At 36.1% G+C, this 25,867-nt stretch overlaps 4 protein-coding genes across 4 annotated transcripts; 3 read left to right on the forward strand and 1 right to left on the reverse strand.

Moving 5' to 3' along the window:
- Positions 1 to 217: 217 nt before the first annotated feature.
- On the forward strand, positions 218 to 2,176 carry LOC112520077 (ABC transporter G family member 5). The gene is made up of 2 exons (XM_025128379.1): positions 218 to 1,184; positions 1,677 to 2,176. The coding sequence occupies exons 1-2, from the start codon at positions 218 to 220 to the stop codon at positions 2,174 to 2,176; spliced, it is 1,467 nt and encodes a 488-aa protein (XP_024984147.1).
- Positions 2,177 to 9,230: 7,054 nt separating this feature from the next.
- LOC112520262 (nuclear transcription factor Y subunit B-7-like) lies at positions 9,231 to 9,803 on the reverse strand. Its single transcript, XM_025128561.1, has one exon. The coding sequence runs from the start codon at positions 9,801 to 9,803 to the stop codon at positions 9,231 to 9,233; it is 573 nt and encodes a 190-aa protein (XP_024984329.1).
- A 1,741-nt stretch (positions 9,804 to 11,544) lies between these two features.
- On the forward strand, positions 11,545 to 14,593 carry LOC112519912 (MACPF domain-containing protein At4g24290-like). Its single transcript, XM_025128231.1, has 7 exons — positions 11,545 to 11,820; positions 12,333 to 12,571; positions 12,696 to 12,888; positions 12,975 to 13,022; positions 13,178 to 13,364; positions 13,474 to 13,640; positions 13,719 to 14,593. The coding sequence occupies exons 1-7, from the start codon at positions 11,545 to 11,547 to the stop codon at positions 14,394 to 14,396; spliced, it is 1,788 nt and encodes a 595-aa protein (XP_024983999.1). The 3' UTR covers positions 14,397 to 14,593.
- Positions 14,594 to 22,473: 7,880 nt separating this feature from the next.
- Positions 22,474 to 23,969, forward strand: LOC112519892 (STOREKEEPER protein-like). The gene has a single exon (XM_025128207.1). The coding sequence runs from the start codon at positions 22,539 to 22,541 to the stop codon at positions 23,727 to 23,729; it is 1,191 nt and encodes a 396-aa protein (XP_024983975.1). The 5' UTR covers positions 22,474 to 22,538; the 3' UTR covers positions 23,730 to 23,969.
- Positions 23,970 to 25,867: the final 1,898 nt, after the last annotated feature.

A 25,867-nucleotide genomic window follows, 5' to 3' on the forward strand; every position in this document is an offset into this window, starting at 1 on the left:
GGGTCCTTAGTTGTCATTTCCACTTCACCTCAATTAACATCCATATATACATATACATACAATATATATATATATATATATATATATATATATATATATATGCAAACAGAAGTACGGACAAAGAAGTCCTCTGATGTGAAAAGCTCCAAGAAAAGCTTACTTGTACTCATAAAACCAGAAGCAAATAACATTTGAAAAACACCAGACTTCACTCCAGATGAATAGAAAGGGTTGTGACATTGAAGCAACAGGCATCAATTACACAATCTACACTCAAAAACCACAACCTCCTTTCAAGATCTTCAACAAAGATCAGCAATTTATCGAACTACAACCCCATCAACATCAAAAATCCTTTTCTGATCCTGCACCAGATACCAACCCCAGAGCTCGTCGGGTTCTTCGGGATGTAAGTTGCCATGCAAAACCATGGGAAGTTCTTGCCATCGTTGGTCCTAGCGGTGCCGGAAAGTCCTCCCTTCTTGAGATCCTCGCCGGAAAAATCACTCCTCAGACGTCAAGGATTTGTGTCAACCGGAAACCGGTGGACAAGTCAAGATTCAAGAAGATTTCGGGGTATGTTACGCAAAAGGATACCTTGTTCCCTCTTCTCACCGTCGAAGAAACCCTAGTTTTTACTGCTAAACTCCGGCTGAAACTTCCTAAACCAGAGTTGAGTTCTCGGGTCAGATCGTTGATCCAGGAACTTGGGTTGACCCATGTGGCTAATGCACGTGTTGGGGATGATCGGGTTCGTGGGATTTCAGGCGGAGAGCGACGGCGCGTTTCTATCGGCGTGGCGGTGGTTCATGACCCAGAAGTGGTGATTTTGGATGAACCCACTTCTGGGTTGGATAGTAACAGCGCGTTCCAGATCATAGATATGGTCAAGACCATGGCGGAGACCAGAGGCAAAACCGTGGTCCTTAGCATCCACCAGCCAGGATTCAGAATCATCAAGCTCTTCAACTCCATACTACTCCTGGCGAATGGCACCGTTTTGCACCAGGGAACAGTCGATGAGCTCAACCTCTCTCTACGGCTCATTGGGCTCGAGCCACCTCTCCATGTTAACATCGTTGAGTTTGCAATTGATTCCATCGATACGATACAAGAACAAAAGAACCAAAAGACTTCAAATCTTGAACAAGAACCTACTGCTCCAACTAACAGAATCACTCAAGGTAAGTTCACTTTGCAACAACTCTTTCAACAATCAAAAGTAATTGACCTCGACCATGATCATGACGAGAAGCAAGATCAAGATCGAGAAAAACAGCAAACGCAAGAACAAGATGATCAAGAACGAACGATACAAGATGGGTTTGCAAATTCAAGATTATACGAAACAGTAATCTTGACTCATCGATTCTGGAAGAACATTTCTCGAACAAAAGAGCTTTTCGCTTGTCGAACACTCCAGATGCTTGTATCTGGTTTGATTCTAGGCTCTATCTTTTACAATCTAGACATGGACTTGATGGGAGCCGAAGAAAGGGTTGGTTTGTTTGCATTCATTTTAACATTTCTGCTATCAACCACCGTCGAAGCTCTACCAGTTTTCTTGCAAGAAAGGGAAATACTCATGAAAGAAACTTCATGTGGAAGCTATCGAGTTTCCTCATACGCAATCGCAAATGGGCTCGTATACTTACCATTTTTGCTAATCTTGGCAGTTCTATTCGCCACCCCTTTGTACTGGTTGGTGGGATTAAACCATAGTTTCTTGGCATTCTCGAGGTTCCTCCTGTTGATCTGGTTAATCCTCTACACAGCAAACTCAGTGGTGGTGTGCTTTAGCGCACTGGTACCAAATTTCATCATCGGAAACTCGGTAATATCCGGCGTGATGGGATCTTTTTTCTTGTTTTCCGGTTACTTTGTGTCGGAAAAAGGTATGCCAAAGTATTGGATTTTCATGCATTATATCTCATTGTTTAAGTATCCGTTTGAAGGGTTGTTGATGAATGAGTTCTCCGGCGGTGGTGAAGGGCGGTGTTTGGAGGAATTGTTTGGGAAGTGTTTGGTGACCGGTGAAGATTTGTTAAGGGAACAAGGAGGGTATAGAAAAGAGGGTAAGTGGAAGAACTTTGTGATTATGGTGTGTTTTATTTTGGTTTATAGGTTTATTTCATATGTGATTTTAAGGGTTAGATGCTCCCAAAAGGGGACTTAAAAAGTTGCCCTTCTTAATTTCATTTTTTTAATTAATCTTATTTATCCAAAATTAATTGCAAAGTTTGGGTTCGTTTATATCGTTATTGTTGCTAAGTTACGCTATTCAAAAACCGAATATTTCATATACTGCTTTTAATCATTCTGATTTATTTCAGATAAACATAATAATATTTAATCTTTTAAGTTACAATGATGTTATTATTTCATTTTTAATGTTAAATTTGTATTTATTACATTTAATGTTAAAAGATTTCTAAATATGGAGTGTTTTTTGTAAATTGGTTTTTACAATTAGAACAAATTTTTTACAAGTTAAAACCAAACATAATGATTATAATTAAATTATTTAAAGTAAACTACAAACTTGGTCTCTATGCTTTCGTGGTTATAATGTTTTTATCCCTACAGTTTTTGAAATTACAAATTTGTTTCGTTATTAGGGTATGCAAAAACGACCATATTTGGTCTCTGCTTCTAACGACCGTTAAAAGAATCCGTTAAAGGAGGGGGTATTTTGGTCTTTTTACACTGCGGTGACTCCCGGTCAACCCCAATGCCTTCTTCGTCCTTCACCCCGACATTGGTCGCCTACTTCGTCCCCTCACCCCAACCACTAGTCTCCTTATGTGGAAGAATATGGTTGGAGCACAAATGCACCACCCAACGGCCCCAGCGCCCCCCTGCACTCCTCACTGCAGATCATCATCTCCAACAGGTTCCATCAGCCACTCCATCGAACTTGTGGTGTGTATTTGGAGAAAGACAAAGAACGATGAACCCTCAACGATGAATCCATTCGACTACACCCCCAATCCCCATGTCGGTGTGTACCCCTCCCTCGGTCGATCTCCGGTCCTCTATCCCTCCACCAATGTGCATCCTTTCTCTTCATCTCTCTATTTGCACAAAGACAACCATATATGTAGCCTTCAATCCCCCCACTCCCAAGTTACACCTCTTTTGAACAAAATCGTAGTCTTCTCTCTCTCTCTCTTTCATATGGTTTTTGTGTTATATGATTTTAGATTGGGGGTATTTTTTTAATTTTGATTCGGATTAGGATTTTTGAGTTAGCTAACTTTGAGGTTTGGATTTGAGTTTTTGGTTGGATTTTGAGCCCTTAATTTGTGTTTTTGGTTTGATTTTGAGGTTTAGATATGAGTTTTTGGTTGGATTTTGACTTTTAGTGTGTGACTGTAATGAAGTTCCGACCGGAGAAGATGACCAGAGGTGGTTCACCATCGATAGATGTTAAGCGGTTGACAGAGAACTTTGAGGGAAGTTGATGGACACATGGCACACTTTTAGTGAGTCCAATTAAAGGGCTTTTAGATTTTAATGCAAAAAAAACAAAAAAAAAATCAAAAAAAAACCTAAATACCCCTTACTTAACAGATTTTTCTAACGGTCGCTACAGGAAGGATCAAATCCGGTTATTTCTATATACCAAAACGTCAAACTTGGAGCTATGAAATCATAGAGACCAAAAATGTTATAACCATCAAACCTCAGGGACCAAATTTGTAGTTTACTTAATTATCTATTACATAATTATACATATGCGTCCAAAATTGTAAATAAAGGATGGATGATACCGAGGTCAGGGTCACGGGTCTCAAATACTTCTATATATCTTTGGAAAGACAACTACTGATTTGATTATTTATTTTTATTCAAATTTTTTTAATTTAAAAAATATTATCTAACCATTTATTTAATCATATATATTAAATCAAATAATTTAACAACTTATGTAGTATTTTTTGGTTTTTCATTTTTGTAGCATCTCCCGATGACAAAAACTACGCTACAAAAGGTTGTATGTCAATGATCATTATCTTCTTCGATTTAAGTTTATAGATTATCGAAATGAATGAAAATTTGAATTGGAAATAAAATCGATATTTGTATGATACTGATTGATTATACGCACCTCTACCTATCATATATCACCATCAACATCAAAAACCCAGCAGGACCACCGATGTCCTTCGTCCAACCATCCCTCCCCAGGGGCGTATGGCCATAGGGGGCTTGGCCTCTAGGTTTTTCCCCCTGATAGAGTGAAACATCTGCAGTTCATTAAAGTTTTAAGTATAAAATTCTGTTGGGCCCCTCCACTACTGCTGATCCAATCCGTTTGTGTTCTACCTCTGTCCCTCCCTTCTCCTATTGTCGACTTCCTGTATGCTCACTTCCCCCTCGCCCCTTTTCGTTTTGTTATCTTGTTCTCTTGCTTTAATTTAAAGTTTTTGTTTCTATTCTTTTAATCGCTATAACTTTTAGTTAATTAAGTAGTAGAAGTTCGTTCTTTTTATATTTTAACCAATAAGGAGCCGTTTACCAAACACTTATCCGGGTAAGCGCTTATCAAGTCACATTACCTCACCGGATGAATATGATAAGAACTAAGAATCTTACCCGGTAAGAGCGAGACAAAGACCATGAGTCTTACCCGGTAAGTGAGGGCGACAACTCTTACCACGGTAAGCGCTTACAGGGTGAATTGTTGCATACGATGTCGTTTTGATGGACTAAAATCTTACCCGATAAGTAATTAATAGTGTTAAATTTTACCGGTAAGCACTTACAGAGTAAGTGTTTGATAAACGAACCCTAAATAAGTATAAAGAAGTGGTGTTTTCTATGTTGGATCTTTTTGATATATTTGATGTAATTAACCGACTTGAGTGGTTTAAATGGAAAATTTGCAGAAGTTGAAGGGCCTGTTGAGACATTTTTTCATACTTTTTATAAGTTTTAGTAGTCACTAGTTACTTAAAAATTTGTAATTTTAATTATCAATGTATATATTTTTCTATTTTGTTCTTGCAGTGTAAACGAGTCGAGCTCTTATCAGATTATTCGTGCTCAACTTCAATTACTGAACTTAGTCGAATTCATAAAGTTTGAATACAAATATGAGTTTGAAACATAAAACAAGTCGAGTTTCGAATTGTAAGAACTCACTTTATATTTTCATGGGGCTTCTCAAATTGTACGCATAATATGCATATAGTTTATGATAAGTCTGTGTATATTTATGGGCCGAGTTCAGATCGAGCTCGTTTTAGCAAAAAGAATTTCAAGTTATTTAAGCTTTCAAATCAATCTTGCCTTTTCAAGCAAAATCTTGTAGAATATTTTCAAATTATTCAATCTCTTGAATCAAGCACAAACTTTTATCAAGAAAACTCGTTGAGCTATTAAATTGAATTTGAGCTTAGATTAACACGATTCAAGCTCGAGCTCAACTTGCTACAAAACAAAACACCTCACCGATGGATTTTTCAGCTATTAATTACAGACGGATTAACCATCATCGACAGATTACCGACATATTTTTTCTGTTGGTGATTGAAAATCCACCGATAATCACACATCGGCCACACTTTCTACGACGATGAGATATGCCGGTAATTCACCGATGATAGATTTTTTCGCGGATTACTGATGGATTTTTCGTCAGTCAAGTCTTTGTTTGGTAATGACTTAACTCTTTACAACCCTAATTTTATTAACGACAAAATCTTTTATGATTAAACAATTTTATTGTTAAATTGCAATTTTATGAATACATCTGTGATACTCCTTTGTTTTGTAGTGATATGATAGTCTATTTGAAAACCTAAAATTTAAAGATTAAAGAATAAATTAGAATTTCCGTCCATGTGGTTTACACAAAATCACACTCTGCATCACAAGAGGGAGAGAGGAAGGCTGGAGATGGAGCAACGTACGGGAGCGAGACAAGTGATGGGTGGGGTGGTGTAATGGTGATTTCTGTATTACATTCCTGATCTCTACGATTTATTAAATAAAAAGTAAGTTTTTAATAGAACATTAAAAAGTAATAAAATGACTAGAATAACCTTGAAATTAATCTAACAGTATTGGGTTTATGCACTAAAGACCTGTGAAGATGTAAAGCATATGAACATTTCCTATAATTATTTGATTTAGGGAGGTAAACTGTGATTTTGTGTAAATCACAGGGACAAAATTTATAATTTACTCAAAGTTAAATATATAGACGTGGATCAAAATTAATCCGAAAACCAAACATGTCACGAGAAACAACATTGCGTTTTGTTGGTTTTTTTATGCCCCTAGTTTTTGTAATTTTGTATGTTTTATTTAATATTTTAATACATGTTTGACGTTGAAATATATCATGTCAACCTCAATCTCCTTTGTAGTTCGAATCATGTAGCCCAATGTTAAATAACAACTATCATCATCACTGTATCACTATCGCTATCATTATCTTCTTTTCATGTGTGATCAATTCACCCTCATCATTCGATTCATCGTTCAATTTGTGTTCTTAAAATCAAATCCTTTTGTTTGAACTTTTCTTTTAAAGAATAAAAACACATTATTATCATTATATATTATTATACTTATATATACATATTCATACATAACCTCTGAAGTGATCGGCTTCATCACCCACGTTCCTTCTCATCATCGGCGATCTCCATCGCCGACCAATGCCCCTCCCGCTTCGTCCTCCATCTCCCCCTATTCATATCCACGAGATCCTGCACGCTCTTTTTGATCGGGAGCGGGGCACCGGTTACTACCACCCATCTCCATCTAACGATCTCCATCAAGCCAACAGCCAACGCCATCCCTCTCGGTTTCGATTTTCCCCACCTACCCCTTCCCTCCCCACCTCAACCGCCCATCACCGACGACAAATCTAGTCCCCAAGTGTTTGTGGTGGTGTAGGCATGCAGCCGTCCGAGGAGGGAAGCCATAAAACTTGTTCCCCGTCGTTATGGGTTGTATATAAGAAAGAGATGGAAGTCGATTGGAAGAATCTGTGATTTTCTTTTTAATTTATTCACATAAATGGTTCTTAATCATCACCGGAAAAATGCACAAACACACACACTTTGCTGTTGTTAACACACTTTTTCTCTGCAAAACACAAACACACATACATTGTTACTAGTCTGTTGATGTTGAAAAAATTTATCAAAGTTAGATGGATAAAAAGCAATAAAGTTTTAACCTTTATAAATAGGTTTAATTTTTTAATCCAAAATATTATAAAAATTAAACTTTTATGAATAAAGGCGGTAACTTTTTTGTATCTGGAATCCACAACACCTCAAACCAAACAAATTTTGGTAAAATTTACGACAACCATAAATAATTTACAGAAGAATCATAAATTCTAATAAATCGGAGGTATAAAAAACTAAAAATAATAAAACTTGTTCCTAATCTATTTACCTAGACTGGAGCATAATCGCCTATTTCAATCTGGAGGGCATATGGTAAATCATAATCATGAAATAAGAGAGGGGTAGATGGAAAATCGAAACCGAGAATAAGAGAAAGGGTAGATGGAAAACCAAAATCAGCAAGAGGGCTTATTGTATATGATATTGAGAGGATGGCATGATGCAGATTGACAGCGAGAGCGAGAGAGCATCTAGGGCATGAAAAATGAAAACATATTATTTTTCCTCCTAAATTGAGCATACTCCAGTGAAAAATGGACGGAGACAATGATGCTCTTTAGAGATCTGCTGCCCATGGCGGTTGCCTTCACGGCCTATAGCCAGGGTCGGCCCTGACTTCTTATTGCTATCAACCTAGGGACCTCTAGGTCGTTTTGATCAACTGTGAATGTCATCTTAGTCCTTGCTTGAAGTAGGCATCCATATAAAATTTCATATACAACATGTCATCAACACTTTGAACTCCTGAACTCCATGGAGGTTAGGCTCACCCCTGTTCTGACTTTGACTATTTTATGTTATTCTATTATCTTGATGTCATGTACCGTATCATATTTGGTTTCCAATTAATAAATTTGAATATATGTTGTAGGCTATGTCAAGAAAAAATTATGATAATAGGGGAAACAAATATATATGAATTAAATGGTACTGTGAGCACTCTACCATTTATGAAATATAGGATTGTCAAATGATCCTCCTATCAAAGAGATAGAGACTTCTTCGGAAGTTGCATTATAGAGAAAAAAATGGGTTGAGTTAATGACTATTCTCGCACTTCATATGTAAGTTACATTTAACAAATTCTTTTGCATGTCTTTATCATTTTGTAAATCATTGAGATGCATATATATATACACTCATTTTTCTTGTGTGTAGGAGAATATGGTAGAGATTAAGCAGTAGACCAGATCAACAGAAACCCATTTCGATGATCTAAATATTATGCAACAGATCGTGGGTAAATGATCATACTATATTCGAGGATGGTCTAGAGTCTCGAGCACTAGGAATGACTCTAAGAATTTACGACATAACACTGACTCCTCAGGTTGATTCAGCCATACTGAGATGTTTGCGAGACTTGCCTCAATGGAATCCCATCTTGCTTCACCCAAATTTGAGCTTGCTTTAACCAAATTTGGGTTCTTTGATATTAAAAATGAAGTGGTTGAGCAGCTTCAAATGTCGAGGTTGATTGTATCTGGCGAACCATTTACAAGCTTTTTAGCGTCACTAAATATTCAAGACCATGGTCCAAGACTTAAGATCGTTAAACATTCTAATATGATTTTGAATAGATGCATGAATTGAGTTCGAACGCTAAGGTTTGCTCTAAAAAGTTCTTCTCTTTTATATGAAAAATCCCTAATCTAACCAAATTCCATGAAATTTTAGAATCTTGAGAACCCATATCGAAAATCCACTTTCATCAACATTTTTTACTAGAAAATAACATGCTTTCTATAAGTCATCTCGTTGAATCAAAACCTCAAAGATCATACCTTATTTCCACGCCCGTTTGCAGAGATCAGAGACGCACGTATTTTCAGTTACCGATAAACGTTCACACCCTTCGACACTCATATAAACAATAAGGAATATGATATAAAACTAGCAAATTGTACATTCTATAACTTAGTATTAAATTCTTGAAACTATACAAACTTGAACAATCCCATGGGCTATATTTGAAAGAATAAACCACATTGTTTTCAGAAAATTCTCTCTATTATCCTATTTTTCTATTAAAAAAAACTCAATTACAAATGAATAACAATGAAGAAGAAGATCAAGTTACCATTGGCCAACCGAATCAATGCTTTCTTGTTGACGGTGTAATTGTGATTGAATCGAATTTGACGAAAACGGCAACGCAAACGTCTGCTCGAAAATCGTTGCAAAAGGCGGTTGCGACATAATACTCGCTGCAGCGGCTGACGAATAAACATTCTTATAAGTTGGCAAACTATGTTGTTGTTGTCTTTCGATGCATTGTTGTTTAGGTACATTGTTGCTAACTTTGTCGCCTTCAAGTTGCCGATACTTCACCAGATACAGTTTGAGTGGCTCTACGTATTCCTCAAATCCTAACGTCGTTATCGCCCAAATTATATCGTCGCCATTTATTGTTTTTCTCTTTTCTCGTTGGCATTTATCCGAGGCTTCACCCGTCACAAAACTAATGAACTCCGAGACACATTCTTGGACCGTTTCTTTTGCGTCTTTTGAGATTTTTCCGTTCCCCGGGACCACTTTTTTCATGATGCGGCCGACGTTCGCTATCGGGAGGAAACGGTCTTGTTCTTTATTGTTGTTTTTGGAAGAAGGGTTTTCTGGGCTTCTTTTACCATTTTTTACATCTTCCATTTGAATTTCGTTTTGGAAATTTAGAGGGGATTAATTAGGTTTCTTTTGCTGGTTTTGTTTACAAGGGCAAGAGATTAAATGGCATGAAAAGCTTAAAACTAGGCAGGTAAAGAGGTTGACCAACCTTAGATTTTAGTCCATTGGACTCGTTCCTTTTGGGTAGTTTAGTAATTTAACTGTAATTCGAAGATCTAACTATAATACCTATAATCTAGAGTAGTATATCTATATATAAAGTAAACTACAAGTTTTGTCGAAAATAACGTTTTTCGTCCTTACAGTTTTAAAATTATAAGATGACGATCATGGTTATAAAAGAACACACGGATTTGGTCGCTCTCTCCAATGGTTGTCTTTTAAATGAGGGGCATTTTTGTTTTTTGTTTTGTTTTTTATCCAATCAAAAACTATATGGACCAAAATCGTAAGATCAATTTTGATTGGATAAATAATAAAAAGAAAATCAATAAAATGATGGAAATGTCTCTTATTTAACCGTCGAAAACAAAGGACCAAATCCAAATGTTTTTGCAAACTGCAATAGTTATCTTGTAATTTCGAAACTGTAAGAATGAAAATTGTTAAATAAACCATATATATATATACACTAGAAGGGTACTTGCGTAATGTATCGAGATATATCTTGATTTTAATATATCATTTTATTTTTTATCTCAGTCAATGTTATAGTATGGTCTTATGTAATTTTGAAAAAGCGATGATGTTTTTATTTTTTTAATAAAATATAAAATTGAAAATATTATAAAAAATTGACAAAAATATATCGATATTAGTATCAAAGTAACTATTTAAAATTCTTACTTTTTGTGTAATTTTTTTAATTCAAATTTTTTATTATAATTTAATTTACGTTCAATAACGAAGTAATTTATATTTGGTTTAATAATATAATTTTCTTATAAAGATAATAGTTAATTATTTTATTAGAACTCAATAAATATCCTAATTATATTTTATATTTTTTATATTTTAAAATGAGATGTTTATCCTCTATTTAATTATGTTTATACGCAGTTATTTACACGAATTCAAACATAGAGCTTTAATAAGTTGTACTTATGCATAATTTACTTGTAATCTTGAATTTTAAGTAATATGCATCAATATACAGTAATTCATACATAAAAAATAGTTTTTAAGAGTTTTTGTCAAATACTTTAAAATATAATATATATATATATATATATATATACATTAAAATATAAATGTTTTTTAATGTAGATGAAAGATGAACATGATGCAGTTGGCATAAAGAGCTTAAAATGAGGGCAATGGCATGATGCATAAATCCCATGTCAGATTATTGTAATTATGTTTTATTAATTATAATTACAGATTAAATTGGTAATTAACTCAAATGAACAATAAATATGGGTTTAAATGCGATTGCTGTGTGTTGTTTAAAGGAATCTTCAACTACCATCAAATTGTCTTTCCGCCGGCGTCCAGAACCACCACCTTTCTCTATCATTTCCCGCTCTTCCTTTCTGACTTTATTTCCGCGGATTGTACCAACAATTTACGCGACAATAATTCCAATAAAAAACATGTGAAATCTGACGACCCATTTCATCATCTCCCACTACAAACCTTATTTTAATTCTGAGTCAATTAAACATCTAGAAACACAGTTGACTGTTTCTTGATTCAGACCGAAGAAATTGAGGGCAAAAGTTCTACGGATTCAGCTAACTTTTGCGGGTTTTTTGAAGTAATTTTGATGGGAAGTAGTAGTAAAGAGGTGGGGTTGCGCCTGAAGGCAGCGGCGGAGGCGGCGATCGCGGCGGTCGGGTTGGGATACGATGTGGCGGAGGATTTGAGGTTGAAGTACTGTAAAGGGAAGTCGCCGGAGTCGAGATTGATCGGAATAGATGATGAACAGGTTAGGGATATCGTGATTCCTGGTGGGATTTTGATTCAAAATGTATCAAAATCGATTAACTGTGATAAAGGTGAAAGGATGCGATTCAGCTCAGACGTTCTATCTTTTCAGCAGGTATCTGAACATCAATCTTCTTCGTGATTATATATGAGTATAATCTTAATCTATTTGCTGATTTGGGAAAGTTCGTAGAATCCTTGACATGATTACACCTTGTTTTTGGAAGATTCTTAAAAAATGAAGGTTTGAATTGTTTCGTGTGTTCTTGATATATACCAACTATTGATTTGCAGAGTAATCGGTTTGACCAGCAAAGTCAACCTGTCTGTTCTTGATTGTGATGATCTTCATGTTTATGACCATAGACCCATCAAGATTTCTTGATTTTGAGTTTGTGGGTGTTCTTCTGTGAAACATAACAGAATCACCATAACTGTTTAACCTCAAAACTGCCCGATTGCTGTGCCTTTTAAGAGTAATATACCAACAACATCAGATTATTGGACGTCAATATGTTTTAATGAACTTTTGGTACTATAAAACAGTCTATGACGACATTTAGACATTTTTGGTGTCTTATAAAGCCGATTTTGTTGTATTGACATATGGTTTTCTTGTTTTTGTAGATGGCGGAACAATTTAACCAGGATGTAGCGCTCTCCGGACGAATCCCGACAGGCCAATTCAATGCTGCATTCGAGTTCACAGGATCTTGGCAAAAAGATGCAGCCAACACGAAAGCCCTCGCGATAGATGGCGTATTCATAACGCTTTACAGCATCACCCTTGAGAAATCCCAAATGACGTTAAGTGATCAAGTAAAAAACGCGGTTCCATCTACATGGGAACCTGCAGCATTGGCCAAGTAAGCAAAACTCGGGCTCATCCGTCGTGGTTCGACCATTTGAATGATTACACCATCAAATAGACCGATCACAGAGATTTCAATTTGTTTTCAAAAATCTTGATATTTGTTTTCATTTCGTTAGGTTTATCGAAAAGTTTGGTACTCATGTGATTGTTGGTGTGAAAATGGGAGGAAAAGACGTCGTGTATATGAAGCAACAACATTCGTCAACTCTTCCGTCCGACGAGGTGCAAAGAAAGCTCAAGGATGTAGCGGAAAAGCGATTCAGTGGACAGCGCAACGATGCCCCAAGAAAAACCCGTGATTTGGAGCCGGTTTGTAACATTGTTATTGCCTATTTTTTTTTTCAATTCGATATATTTAACTTGCTCGGTTTTCAAAATGGAATTATTCGTTTCAGCTTGAAAGGAATGACTATGGCTTGATCGCACTGGATCCGGCAGTCGAGGTTAGAGTTTAGCCATAGTTCCCCTTGTTAACAAGCTACGGGCTTATCACTACAACAAAATCGGCTCAGAAATGTTCTAACAGTGCATTTTGTATACGCATTTGGCTATTGGACTGACATTCTGTTTTGTGTTTCTTTCAATTGCTCTATTGCAGGATGTAACTCTTTTCTGGAGAAGGAGAGGAGGAAGCTACGGCAAAAACCTCGACCATCGCACATGGTGTCAAACGGTTCAACTTGAACCCGAAGTGATCTCCATGTCGTTTGTTCCAATCACATCGTTATTGAGCGGAATTGATGGCAACGGATTCCTGACTCACGCCATCAATCTTTATATACGATGTGAGTACAAACATCTATGTATTTACGCTTATTTGGTCCGTGCCATTGAAGTTATAATGCTTGACGATTCGTTAGTCAAATGTCTAAAATACCCTTTTGTGTCATGCAGATAAACCACCAATCGAAGAGCTTCAGCAGTTTTTAGAGTTTCAACTTCCGAAGCAATGGGCACCAGAGTTCGGCGTGCTTGCAGTCGGTCCCGAGGGGAAACAGCAAAACAATGCATCGTTACAGTTCAGATTTTTGGGCCCGAAGCTCTACGTTAACACCAATCAGGTAATGTTTTGTGTATAATTGTTTGTCGTTTTGTGGTTATCGCGTACTGATTAGCTTTTCCGATGATAAAACTGGCAGGTGGATGTCGGAGACAAGCCGGTGACGGGCCTTCGCCTTTATTTAGAAGGAAAGCGAAACGATTGCTTAGCGATCCATTTGCAGCACCTCTCATCCATGCCGAAAAGCTTCAACGTCACGCTCGGATCATACACGAACTCAGCTACAAGCTATGGTGACCGAAGGTACCACGAGAAGGTCCAATGGAAAAGCTTCTCACACATATGCACGGCCCCGGTGGAGTCGGAAGACGAACTCGCGGTTGTCACCGGTGCCGAGTTCGAAGTGAGCGACACCGGTCTAAAACGAGTCCTGTTCTTACGTCTTCGTTTTGCAAAAGTGGTGGGGGCCACAGTGGTGAGACAACCCGAATGGGATGGCTCACCGGTTCTGAGTCAAAAATCAGGGATCGTTTCGACCCTGATGTCCACTCGGTTTTCGAGCGTTCAAACACCGCCACCGCAGCCAAAAGACATCAACGTGAACTCGGCGTTGCCACGTGGGCCGCCGGTGTCGGCTCATGGAAAGAAGCTGTTGAAGTTTGTGGATACAACGGAATTAACGAGAGGGCCTCAGGATTTGCCGGGTTATTGGGTTGTATCGGGCGCTAGGCTCATGGTCGATAAGAGTAAGATATCAATGCGTGTCAAGTTTTCGCTTTTGGCTGTGTTTTCGGCTGATGACGAGATCTCGTTGTAATATCATTACAACGAGTCGTTATCGTTCAGGAGGTCATGGTTTTAAACCTTGTTTTTTTATTAATTTGATCGGTGAAACTTAGAATTTATTCTAAGTTTTTTTTGTATATTTTGAAGCAGGCGTACGTGAATGATGCATAAATACGTCTATTCTGTTGTAAATGATGATCCGATTATAATAACCTATTTTTGTATTTTTATGGGTTCTTATCTGCTATTTATCATAACTTAATTATTACATCATCATTCTGAAACTAAGCCAAGATCTTTCGACCGTTTAAATTCTTTGAAGATTAATTCCAACATATACAATGAAACAAAACCATGTAGCTGGTGGGAGTGTGATTTGTTATATCGATGTTTGATGACATTTTTGTTCTGCTGGAAGCTTGCTTTGATTGACGTATGTTATGAGTGAATGAGTTGATGAATATCATGCAGAAATGCCCGTAAAGTTGTTTGGTTCGAATCCAAGTATAGTTTCAAGTTTCAACTTAGAATGTTGACTTTCAACTATGTTAGTTGTGTGATTTTCAAGGTTAAGAAATCGGTCTGTCGAAACGGATACGAACATTTGCGTATATGGTTTCAACCATATTTCGTTCAAATAATCAATAACGTCTGAAATTTAAACAAATTTATTTCAATCAAAATACATATACGCATAGACAAATTTATTTTAATCAAATACGTATAAATTTGAATAATAAGTCATTTGGATTAAATAGAATAACAAAAAAAATAAACACTAACTCTAAATATAAAAAATCATGAGTTTTATTTTATGAAAAATCGTGTGAAAAAGTAATACCTGGATAGTCGAGTAATATTAATTTTACTCGTATATATATATATATATATATATATATATATATATANTATAGAGAGAGAGAGAGAGAGAGAGAGAGAGAGAGAGAGATAAAGAAGGAGAGAGAGAGAAGTAATATCTGGATACTCGAGCAATATATTTTCAATTTGTGCTAAATTGAACTTGTATGTTTCCTCTGTTTGAGATTCAACTAATAACGTCCATGCTTTGTAAAAGAAATTCCAAGATTGATGCGACGTTATTGATGGTTTGCACTTTCTCAAAATACTTTGATAAATATGTCATCTACAAAGTAGTTGTTTAGCATCGGGGAATATATTATTACATGCTTTCATCAAAACCAACTCTCGATCGGTCACGATAACACATGGGGATGCACATCCGTCCATTGTCTTTTTGAGACAATTCAATGCCCATGTATAGTTGGATTCTTTTTCTTTATTCATAAAAACAAATGTTATGCAAAAAGTCATATTAGTTGATGTTACACCAACAATCTCAAGAAGGGGCATCTTATATCTGTTCTTTTTATACGTGGCATCCATCAACAACACATGTGGAAATGCACGTCACAATGTCAATGATATTGGATGAATGAAAAATAAATCTTCCAACTGATTAAAGTTATTTGCACGCGCCTTATGCATATAGCCTTCTTGCTGCAGAAATGACATGACAACTTGCATTTGAGTTCTACCTTCATGTCCGGTTCCCAAAACTTTTGATGTGCATTGTATATTGTTCTGAGTGTAGACACGTTATCTGGATTTTTCTTCTTCAATGTTGATAGAGTATCACATGCTTTGACCTTCTTCCTTGACAAATCTTCCACCAAGCGGACTTCGTTTTCAGTCAATCGCATTGCATATGGATGACCCTCCATATCTTCTGCAAGTTCATGATTATGTTTTTCACATATCATTGTTAACGTCCAACAGTCATTCTTCGACGAATATTTTCCTGCTAACTCGAATGGGCAGTTCATTTTTCTAGTTCTAATATGTCTACTAGAACTACCATTACCTCTATATTTACCACCACGATCACATATTAATATAACTTTAGACATGTCTCCACTTTGTTTTGTCTTGGATCTTTTCGTGACAATAATGTAACCAAGGGAACGTCCCAACTTTTGCACCCAATCGATTAAATCTTGACGAGATTTGAACACCTTGTCGGTGGAAAATGTTAATGCGTGAATATCATCATTTTGAATTGTTTGGTTTGTGTAAATATTATACTTCTAAACATACAGATATAGAAAAAATAAACTATATTTCAAAAGTAGTATATGAAAATTATATGACGAAGTATTAAGTACAAATACCTCATTATTGGAATTCCTATAAAAATGCAAATTTTCATCTTGAATTGCTTGGTTTGTGTAAATATCATATTCCTATATTACAAACTATATTTAAAAATAGTAAGTGAAAATATGTCACAAAATAGTAAAATAAAAATACCTCATTAATGAAAATACATCACTGTAAGTTGTTTGGTTTGTGATATCATATTCCTAAACATACACATGCATAAAAAACTATATTTTACAAACTAACAAGTAAAAAGATTGCAAAATAGTAAGTGAAAGTACCTCAGCGTTGTAATCTCGATAAAATTGAAATTCGTCTTTCCAACTAGCCATTAACAAGTTCGAAATCGTAACGAGAGAATGTTGAAATGGTTACATGTAAATGAAAATACAACACTTCCCTTTTTATAGAAATAGTAAAATACATATCACTTTTTTCAATATTTTACTTATCTATTTGTTTATTTAAGTTAGAGGCTGTTTGTTTGCCTCTTAATGGTGACACTAAGAGACAACCTCTTAATCGGTAAGAGGCAGAGGCTGTTTGGCAAAAAAAATAGAACCTCTTAATAGTGACAATTACCTCTTAACCATTTTGCATCTAATGGGTTGCCTAATGGTTCAGAGGCTTATTTTTCCAAGATTACCCTTCCCCCATCTCCTCTCCTTCCAGCCGTCGCCTTCACCGAGTTCACGTCGCCTTCACGTCGCATTCCACAGACACGCCAGTTGTCTTCTCCACCGTCTCCGGTCACCTCCACCGTCTCCATCGCCGGTCGCCTCCACCGTCTATGTCTCCTCCGTCGCCGGTTGTCGCCTCCACCATCTTTGCATCTCCCTATTGTTCCAAAATTACCCTCTCTTCCAGCCGCTCTTCCCTCCATCGTCGTTCGCCTGTCTCCGGTCGCCGCCCCTACAGCGATAATCCCACAGTCGCCTACTTCCCCTTCATCTGCTTCCACGGTCGCCGTTCCCCTTCATCTCCTCCGACGGTCGTCGTTCCCTCCATCTCCTTTGACGATCGTCGTCTGCTTAAGGTATTTTCCTAAAATCGATCTCCTCGTTTCCCTACATCTGCTTCCTCTACCGCCTCCTTCAATTTTATGTTTAAACCTTGCAATCACACGATGAGGTTTCTTGAAACAGTGGCTTTGAGCCCATGGTACTGTTTTTAAACATAAGCAGGTTAATCTGGGTACTATTTCCTAATTGTAGTATAATTAATCATGTTGGTTTCTGTCTATGTGGATACATGATTTTAGGAAACAGTGGCTTGTTTCTGTCTATGATGCTTCRTTGATGAACTTCTTGATCAAGTGATAATGATAWRTGGTAAAGRTTGGATGCCATTCTTTCTTRCTAGCAAGATATCATCARCCAAAATAGATGTCCAATTTATATAGATACTTGTTGTCTAGCAGAAACTAATCGAAAGCAAAGCAGAATCAGTTGCAAATAGGCAGAGGGTTAAAATGGTAATTTGTTGTCATTCAGAGAACAGTTACCAAACAACATTATTTTATTCAGCACTTAACCATTCTGATCCTCTTAACTATTCTGACTTCTTAACTATTTTGCACTAAATCATTCAGCAACTGCCAAACAGCCCCTTAGATTTATAAATATACTGAAAATAACATAACAAATAAGAAAAGAAATAAAATGCGACTAATTTCAAATTGTTAAGTGATTATTCTTATTCTTCTTATTATTTTTATTATATTATATAAACAATATATTTAAGTATGTCTACATTTTTATTAGGAAAAATTGTATCAAAATGGAACTAACTTTCACCTTATTCTTATTTTGGGGAACCAATTTTTAAAATCTTCATTTAAGAGTCTCTATCAAACTTTTTATTTATTCAAGGACATGGTTGACCTGTTGAATAGGTAACAGGTAATTTAATATGACTTGGAAGAAAATTGTTTAAACAAATATTATGTGGAAATTATTTTGACAAATCATCATTATAATTAAAACAAATCAAAATGAAGTCCGCTTCACGTCTCCTACCTCGGTCGCAATCCTGCCTCTCCCTCTTCCTTCAATCATCGTTGTCCCATAGCCTCCTGCCGCTATAGCTTTCTGCCCTCTCCAACAGCCGTTGCCCNCCCTCCTCTTCCTTTAATCGCCGTCGTCCCATAGCCTCCTGCTGCTGTAGCTTTCTGCCCTCTCCGACAGCCGCTGCCCCTCCCTCTTCCTTCAATTGCCGTCGTCCGATAGCCTCCTGCCGCTGTAGCTTTCTGCCCTCTTCGGCAGGCTGTCCTCTCCGCATTTGATATTTAATATTTATTTTTTATTGCATCAATTTATTATGTTGTTAAAATTAAATTTTTTAACCTTTTTAATTTAACCATTTCTAGTCATACATGTCATAGATCAAAAAGAAAAAGAAATCAAGGGTGTCATCATTTTCAAGGTTGTTTACATATATTTTTGACTTCTAATATTGGAATTTGCACACACATTTCTTTGATTTTTAATATTGGAACTTGCATCTTAAATCTATGGGGGGTGCAAATAACAACCCCCACCAACTTAACTAAATATCATTCTACATCGAGTTCGAGGTAAGAACCAAAGTTTTTGTACATAAACTTAACGAATATGTTGTTCTTACAAGATATTTACACTTTTTACTTTTAAGAACCTACCTTTAACGATGCTCTAATAAATCTTCTTTAACGACTGACACCAAATCTTACACCAAAATGTATGATATATCTTTTTATCTTCTACAATTGGTATAAAATTTAATATAAAATGAATAAGTAACACACTAAATTTGGTGTAATACTATTAATTACACCAAATTTAGTGTGTAACTGGTTCGTTACACCAAGTTTGTTGTAAGATTTAGTGTCTCCGTTTGAGTGATTTGAGGTGAAATTTGGTATTTGATTTAAGATTTGGTATCCTTATTGGAGATCGTTTAATTAAGCCTCGAGTTAGATAGCATTCCGTAATCTGAGCACGGACATTCATGGTTAACAAAAAAAAAATGCAAGAAGGTTTGCAAGAAATTTCAAATAAATTGTTTATCTATAAAAACGTTAAAAAGGATATCTAATTTTTAAATCAGCGTCATTTTACTTCAAATCTGGTAAAAAAAAACCCTAAAATGACTAAACTACATCGAATTGTAAAATGTTTAGAAGTCAAAACATTAAAAAAAATTAAACCTACAGTGGATGACATATGAATACTACTTTTACTACAATAAAATTGGGTTTATAGGACGTCAAAGTTTTATAAACATCTTAATAGACTTATTTATAAGACTTAATTTATAGAACAAAAAAAATAAATGGTTTTGTCTAAAGGGATTGTAATAAGTTTAAGTGCCAAAAAACGTTATATAAACTTATTACAACATCTTTAGATAGAACACTTTACTTTTTTCCCGGTCCTATAAATTAAGTCTTATAAAACAATCCATTAGGACATTTAGAAATTAAATCGAAGAGTATAATGGTACATTTACCAATTTCCAACAATTTTCTTTTTGTCGGATTTAACTTGAATGATCATTGATTTTGAGAGTTGAGGGACATCTTTGACTATTTTTTATAATTGAGGGACCCATTTGAACCTAATACAATATTTAGTGACCTCATTGTATATTATTATTTATCTGTAAATTGACGTTAAACCTAACATGTTACAAAATAAACATCAACGTCTTCATTTTTGAGATGCTTCAGATTAATTGCATTGCATTTTTCTCTTTTTGGAGGGGTGTGGGGGATCGAAATTTAAGTTGTCCGGGTTTTCCTTTTCTGGACAAAAAAGAATTTCCGTCCATCGTTGATTATAATCTCTTTTAATTTCGATCATTACTTTACGACTACAAAAACGAAAAATAATCCTAGATTAGGCTCGTAGAAGTTGGTTAATTAAACATAAGTTGAAAAAAACCACTTAAACATGTAAGTTTGTGAATTCATACCATTTTGAGAACGAAATTCAAATAAAATCTTGTGAAAACCGGTCATCTTGAACTTGTCTCGTCATAAAATTGTGAAATCTTAAGTTAATAACCAATCCCTGACATTACAACTTCGTTAATGTCATCGATACATTTAACGGTTTATATCTTTGCACTACAACAAAATTAGATTTATAGGACGTCATCAATTTATAAGCGTCCTAATAGACGATTTTGTAGGACTTAATTTTTATGCCCAAAATATAAAGTTTTAGGCGTTGTAAAAAATTGATAGGACGTTTTTGGACGTCATAACAAGTTTTTTAGGATACTTTTTAATACAAATCGTTGGATTAACAATTTTGTTGTACATTTTGAGAAAATGTCCTATAAACTCATCCTTTTATAGGACACTTGTTCAAATAATGTCCTATAAAATTGTTAATAGAACCTTTTGAACTAAAAATGTCCTAAAATAGTTGCTAAAACATCCAAAAGCATCATATAAACTTTATTACAATGCTTTTAGATAAGACGATTTATTTTTTGATCATATAAATTAAGTACTATAAAGCAGTCTATTAAGACGCTTAATTTTTTTTTGGCTTCTTATAAACCCAATTTTGTTGTAGTATCGTTCACTAGATTCTATTAAAAGTTTAAAAAAATATTTAGGTATTTTGTTTTTACAGGGTTGGATTCCAGCGAGAATAAAAGTTTCGGTAAGAAGGGTGAGAAGGGATCTCCACCTTTGCATCATTCCCCATGAGAAGTGCAATTCATGTGATGAGTGTGAGATTTAAAAGTGATTCATGATCCATATCCTTTCTTACGCTTCTCATTTTAACTCTTATTTTCTTAAGATCCTTCATCTTGTTATATATTCTCACTCTCACTCACTCTCTCTCTCTCACACACACACACACACACACACACACATATATATATATATATATATGCGTGTGTGTATGTATAATGTATATACACACAACATAGATCCTACAACTCGATTGTTTTTTTGGGTAAACCCTGCTTCCCTACAACGAACTATACTCTCTCCCCCATTTTTTTTGGTGAACCCCGCATGCAGTTTCTTTTCCTTCTTTATTCCGGGCCGAAAACTCACTCTAAGGAGACAGATATAGCCATTAATCATTTAAAATCTAAGGAAACCAACACAAACTATAAAAATCTCAAAATTCAAATCAATTAAGGGATCGTTTGTCAACCATTTATCAGGTAAGTGCTTACCATGTGTCACTTACATCACTAATCAGATAAGAGTTTTCTCCTCCCTCATTCATCAAATTAGATTATCAGTCTTTACTACGCCTCTTACTTGGAAAGATTATCGTTTTACCCGATCTATTTGATGGTCGAGGATATTACCCGATAAGATAAGCAGAAATAACGACAACAAGTGCTTACCTCACAACATGGTAAATTAAATGCAGCCCGATCTCTATATATCTCATTTCACTCTTCTCTTCAACCTTTGCTCTCGTTCCACAATCGTCCAATGTTCCAACAAAACACAACCACTACGTTCCCATTTTTGTTTTTAGTTTCTGTTCTTGACAGGAGCGTCAGAGATGAAGCCTTGTTTGTGTATATATAAGAGAGGGAGGGGATTGGCGGTGGTGATGGTTGGCTGCTACGATGAAAGTGCAAAGGGTTTCTTCAGGTATCGTCAGAGATAGAGTTGCTACAGTCATCTAAGGAAGTCATTTATTTAATATCTAATATCTACTCATCAATTACATTCGTATGTGAAGAAATTTACAACTTACTCCAATAAAAAAGTTTGTACCCAAATGTAGGGGGTCTAGATGTCATTAAGAAATAATTGAGGACTAGTTATATACAATTTCAATATTTCATACCCTATGCAGGGGGTATAAATGTCATTAGAAAATAATTGAGGGGCAATTAACATAAAATTATAAAGACTACGTAGGGGGACTACCCTGGAGAGATCGTAAGAGCAGCTGGCACCCTTTTCCTTTTCTTCCTCCTGTCGCTTTACAAACCCTGATTTAGAAACCTTCATCCTCTCAAAACAATGGCGCAGAATCGCCAGCCTGAGTTGAAACCTAATCATTCATCTTCTTCCGAGGAGGAAGAGGAGGAGGAAGAAGCCTCTGGTTCAGAAGATGAACAGACGTCTTGTTCAGAATCAGAAGAAGTGTCCGATTCAGATTCACAAGAGAAACAAAAACAGGAGCCCAAGAAACCCGTAATTGCAGCTCCTCAATCCGCTAAGAAACCCCAAGCTCCAGATCTATCTTCATCGGGCACGGAGGGGTCGGATTCTGATACCGATTCCGATTCACCACCCAAGAAGCCGGTTGTGGCTGACCCTACCATCAAACCTATCTCTTCCAAACCTATGGAACGAGAAGAAGGGACGAATCCAGAATCCAAATCAGCCAAAAAGTCCGGATCCAGAACTAGCTCAACGCCATCTCCGGCGAAGACCGGCAAGCGACCCCCGCCTGCTACGGCGCCGGCTATAGAAAAAGATTCCAAGAAAGCTAAGAAGAGTACGGCAGCGGATGAAGACTCAAAGAAACAGCTGTTTCAGAGGTTGTGGAGCGAGGATGATGAGATTGTTATCCTGAAAGGTATGATTGATTATAAAACTGAGAAAAATGGTGAGAATCCTGTTGCTGATATGGGTGCATTTCATGAATTTATCAAGAAGTCCTTGCATGTTGATGTTAGTAGAGCACAATTGGTTGACAAAGTTAGGAGGTTGAAGAAAAAGTATGTGAATAATGCTAGTAGAGAGAAGAATGGTAAAGATAGAAGTTTTTCCAAAAGTCATGAACAGAAGGGTTATGAATTATCGAAATTGATATGGGGTAGTAATAGTCACACCAGTGGAACAGAGAGCAAAAAGACTCAGAATCACAATCCTGCTAAGGGTAATGCTGCTAGTACTAGTTCTGGTGTTGCTTTGCTGAAAGCAAATGGGGTGGAAATGGAGAAGGAAGTTTCAACAATGGAGGTTGAGAAGAACATGGATGTTTCTCGGTTTGTTCAGTATGGTAGAAACAACGATTGTCCTATTTTGCAGGAGGAGATTGTGAAGGCTGGATTGGAGTTGGTTGAGGCTTCTAAAAGAGAAGAATTGGAGGAGAAGTGGAAGAAGCTGAAGAAGCAGGAACTTCAGCTTTACGTGATGCGAATGGAGTTGCTTAAGGAGCAATCAGCATTAGTTTACGAGGCTATCAATTCATCAGGAAATTGAGGTAATCTGTGGTTCTTTGTTGAATGAATGATGATGATGCCTCATGCTGGGCAAAAGTAGTCTGTTTGTGTTTTTCTTTTTGTGCTTTCTTTTAGGAAAATATGAATCAAATATGGTTTCTAAATAAGAACTTGTAGTGTTGTCTTAGAAACATATGGTTGTTAATCTTTTTTCTTTAAGTTATGAACTTGATATTAGTCATTTGAAATTAAAAAATAACATGTTTCATGTTTTTGTTGATGGTCTCATTTCATTCCTTACTTTGATGAGTTTTTGGTTGATCTTGTTTCAGTTTACCAATATGCAATAGTGATGATTGATAGAGTTTGTTATGTGCATATAAAAGCATCAAAAGATGACTGTTAGCCTGTGCCTGTTTTAGTGTTTTATACTTGCTCTCTGTTTCGAATATCATATCAGCGACTGCAAATTTGCATTGCTTATAATCTTTTTGGTGGTTTACTTCTGGGTTCTGTAACTATTTGTTGATAAGTTGGCAGTCATTCTTTTTTATGGGGAAAGGGCAATTGATTTCTGTATTTGTAGAATTGATAGAACATAGGCAAAAGTGAAAAACCGAAAGAAACCTAACCTAACCTTCTGTTCCTGGCTAGACAACTGGCACAATTGAACTATTATTTGTTGAAACATAATGCTGGCTTTCTTGAGTCAGGCATCTATCTCTTAGTTCCATTAAGTAGATAAGAATTATGTAGATGAAAATGAGGTTTAGAGCTTGATGGGCATGTCTAGACATCTTGATATTGAAGTGCTAGAGAAGATTGACCATATCAGCAGGTCCAGTTTTGTTTTTTCATTGGTTTAATCCATGGTCAACCACTTGGTGCTAGTAGATCATATTTGTTGTTTGGCATGGATGGGCACCATGGGTTTGCTAGGGGGTTCTAGTTGGAGAGAGGTGTGAGTTTCTTGGATGGGATTTGCAATTTGTTCCGCATTGAGCAGATAGCTCACCGCCTGACCCCTTTACTTTTATTTGCGTCGACACAATGTTCATTTTACCCATCAGACCCTATGCTGTTAATTGTGGCGCTATTGGTGCATAAGGATTGCGGACTAAGATAAAATTGCAGTGAAAATTGCGTTTCCGATATTAGCGGCGCAATTGACCGATATTTGAGGTGAAATTGTGGACCCATATTCCGATATTTTAGTTTGGACCTCTTTAGAACTATGATGACTTGGATGCTGAATCTATTGCTTGTGATTAGCTCGTTTATGAACATTTTTCCTATTTTGTTTTGTGAAACTTGTTTAAGTTGATATTTTGATGTTGAAACTATATTTTTAATTAATGCATATGATAAATTTATGTCTGGATACATATATATATATATATATATATATATATAATAGTTCTAAGTAATATTATATGAACCGCTATTTTTGGACCGCTGTACCAACGCTACAACCACCATTTCAAATATTGGTCTTGACCGCAGTTTTGTATTTTCACCGCTATAACAACATAGATCATACCTGACATTGTGTGTTGCATGTTCTAATACAAAGCTCATCTTGACAATCCTTTTTGTAGTCTAATTCAGTTTGGTCAAACTTGATCCTTGAGGTTATGCAAAATGGTAAACCATAGCATATTCGCATGTATGGCCATCTCCGATTAAAGCAATGGCTTCAAGCAGCCTGCTGTTGTGAAACAGATCCATGCCAAATACCATTTGCTTGTAAAGTCTTCTATCAGGATATGTGGAACCCTTGTGAATCTCTTCAAGGAATCTCTTTATGAGAGGGGTCTATACAGGTTTATATATATATATACATACAGGTTTGATGGTCCATGTCTAGCTTACGTCATGTGGAACTCTAATACGCCCCACAAATTGAGGCTTAGACGGTTTCCCAGAAAATGGAGGCAAAGGAGCATGCTGAGTTCCTAGAAGGTGCTTGCCAATATTTAGTGTTTCAGTTGGAATTCGTTATACATTTTTTCACGCGGCAAGTTCTTAAGTTTCTAATGCAATGTTCTGATGTTCTTTTAGATGCAGTTTTCAACAACAACAAAAAAAAGCAAGGGCCGATCTAGGACTAGTTAGGACCCGTTGTTTCTCTTGATTCCAATTTCTGAACAGTCGAAGTTTCTAACTATAATACCCATT

Source organism: Cynara cardunculus (assembly GCF_001531365.2).
Source record: "Cynara cardunculus var. scolymus isolate 2C chromosome LG 10, CcrdV1, whole genome shotgun sequence".
Lineage (NCBI taxonomy): Eukaryota > Viridiplantae > Streptophyta > Magnoliopsida > Asterales > Asteraceae > Cynara > Cynara cardunculus.

Excerpts from the sequence above, each read along its gene's own strand:
- LOC112519892 (XM_025128207.1), top strand. The coding sequence starts at position 22,539 with ATGGCGCAGAATCGCCAGCCTGAGTTGAAACCTAATCATTCATCTTCT.
- LOC112520077 (XM_025128379.1), top strand. The coding sequence starts at position 218 with ATGAATAGAAAGGGTTGTGACATTGAAGCAACAGGCATCAATTACACA. Across the intron at positions 1,185-1,676 it reads AACTAACAGAATCACTCAAG|TTCTATTCGCCACCCCTTTG; the intron begins GTAAGTTCACTT and ends TAATCTTGGCAG.
- LOC112519912 (XM_025128231.1), top strand. The coding sequence starts at position 11,545 with ATGGGAAGTAGTAGTAAAGAGGTGGGGTTGCGCCTGAAGGCAGCGGCG. Across the intron at positions 12,889-12,974 it reads AAACCCGTGATTTGGAGCCG|CTTGAAAGGAATGACTATGG; the intron begins GTTTGTAACATT and ends TATTCGTTTCAG. Across the intron at positions 13,023-13,177 it reads CACTGGATCCGGCAGTCGAG|GATGTAACTCTTTTCTGGAG; the intron begins GTTAGAGTTTAG and ends GCTCTATTGCAG.
- LOC112520262 (XM_025128561.1), bottom strand. The coding sequence starts at position 9,803 with ATGGAAGATGTAAAAAATGGTAAAAGAAGCCCAGAAAACCCTTCTTCC.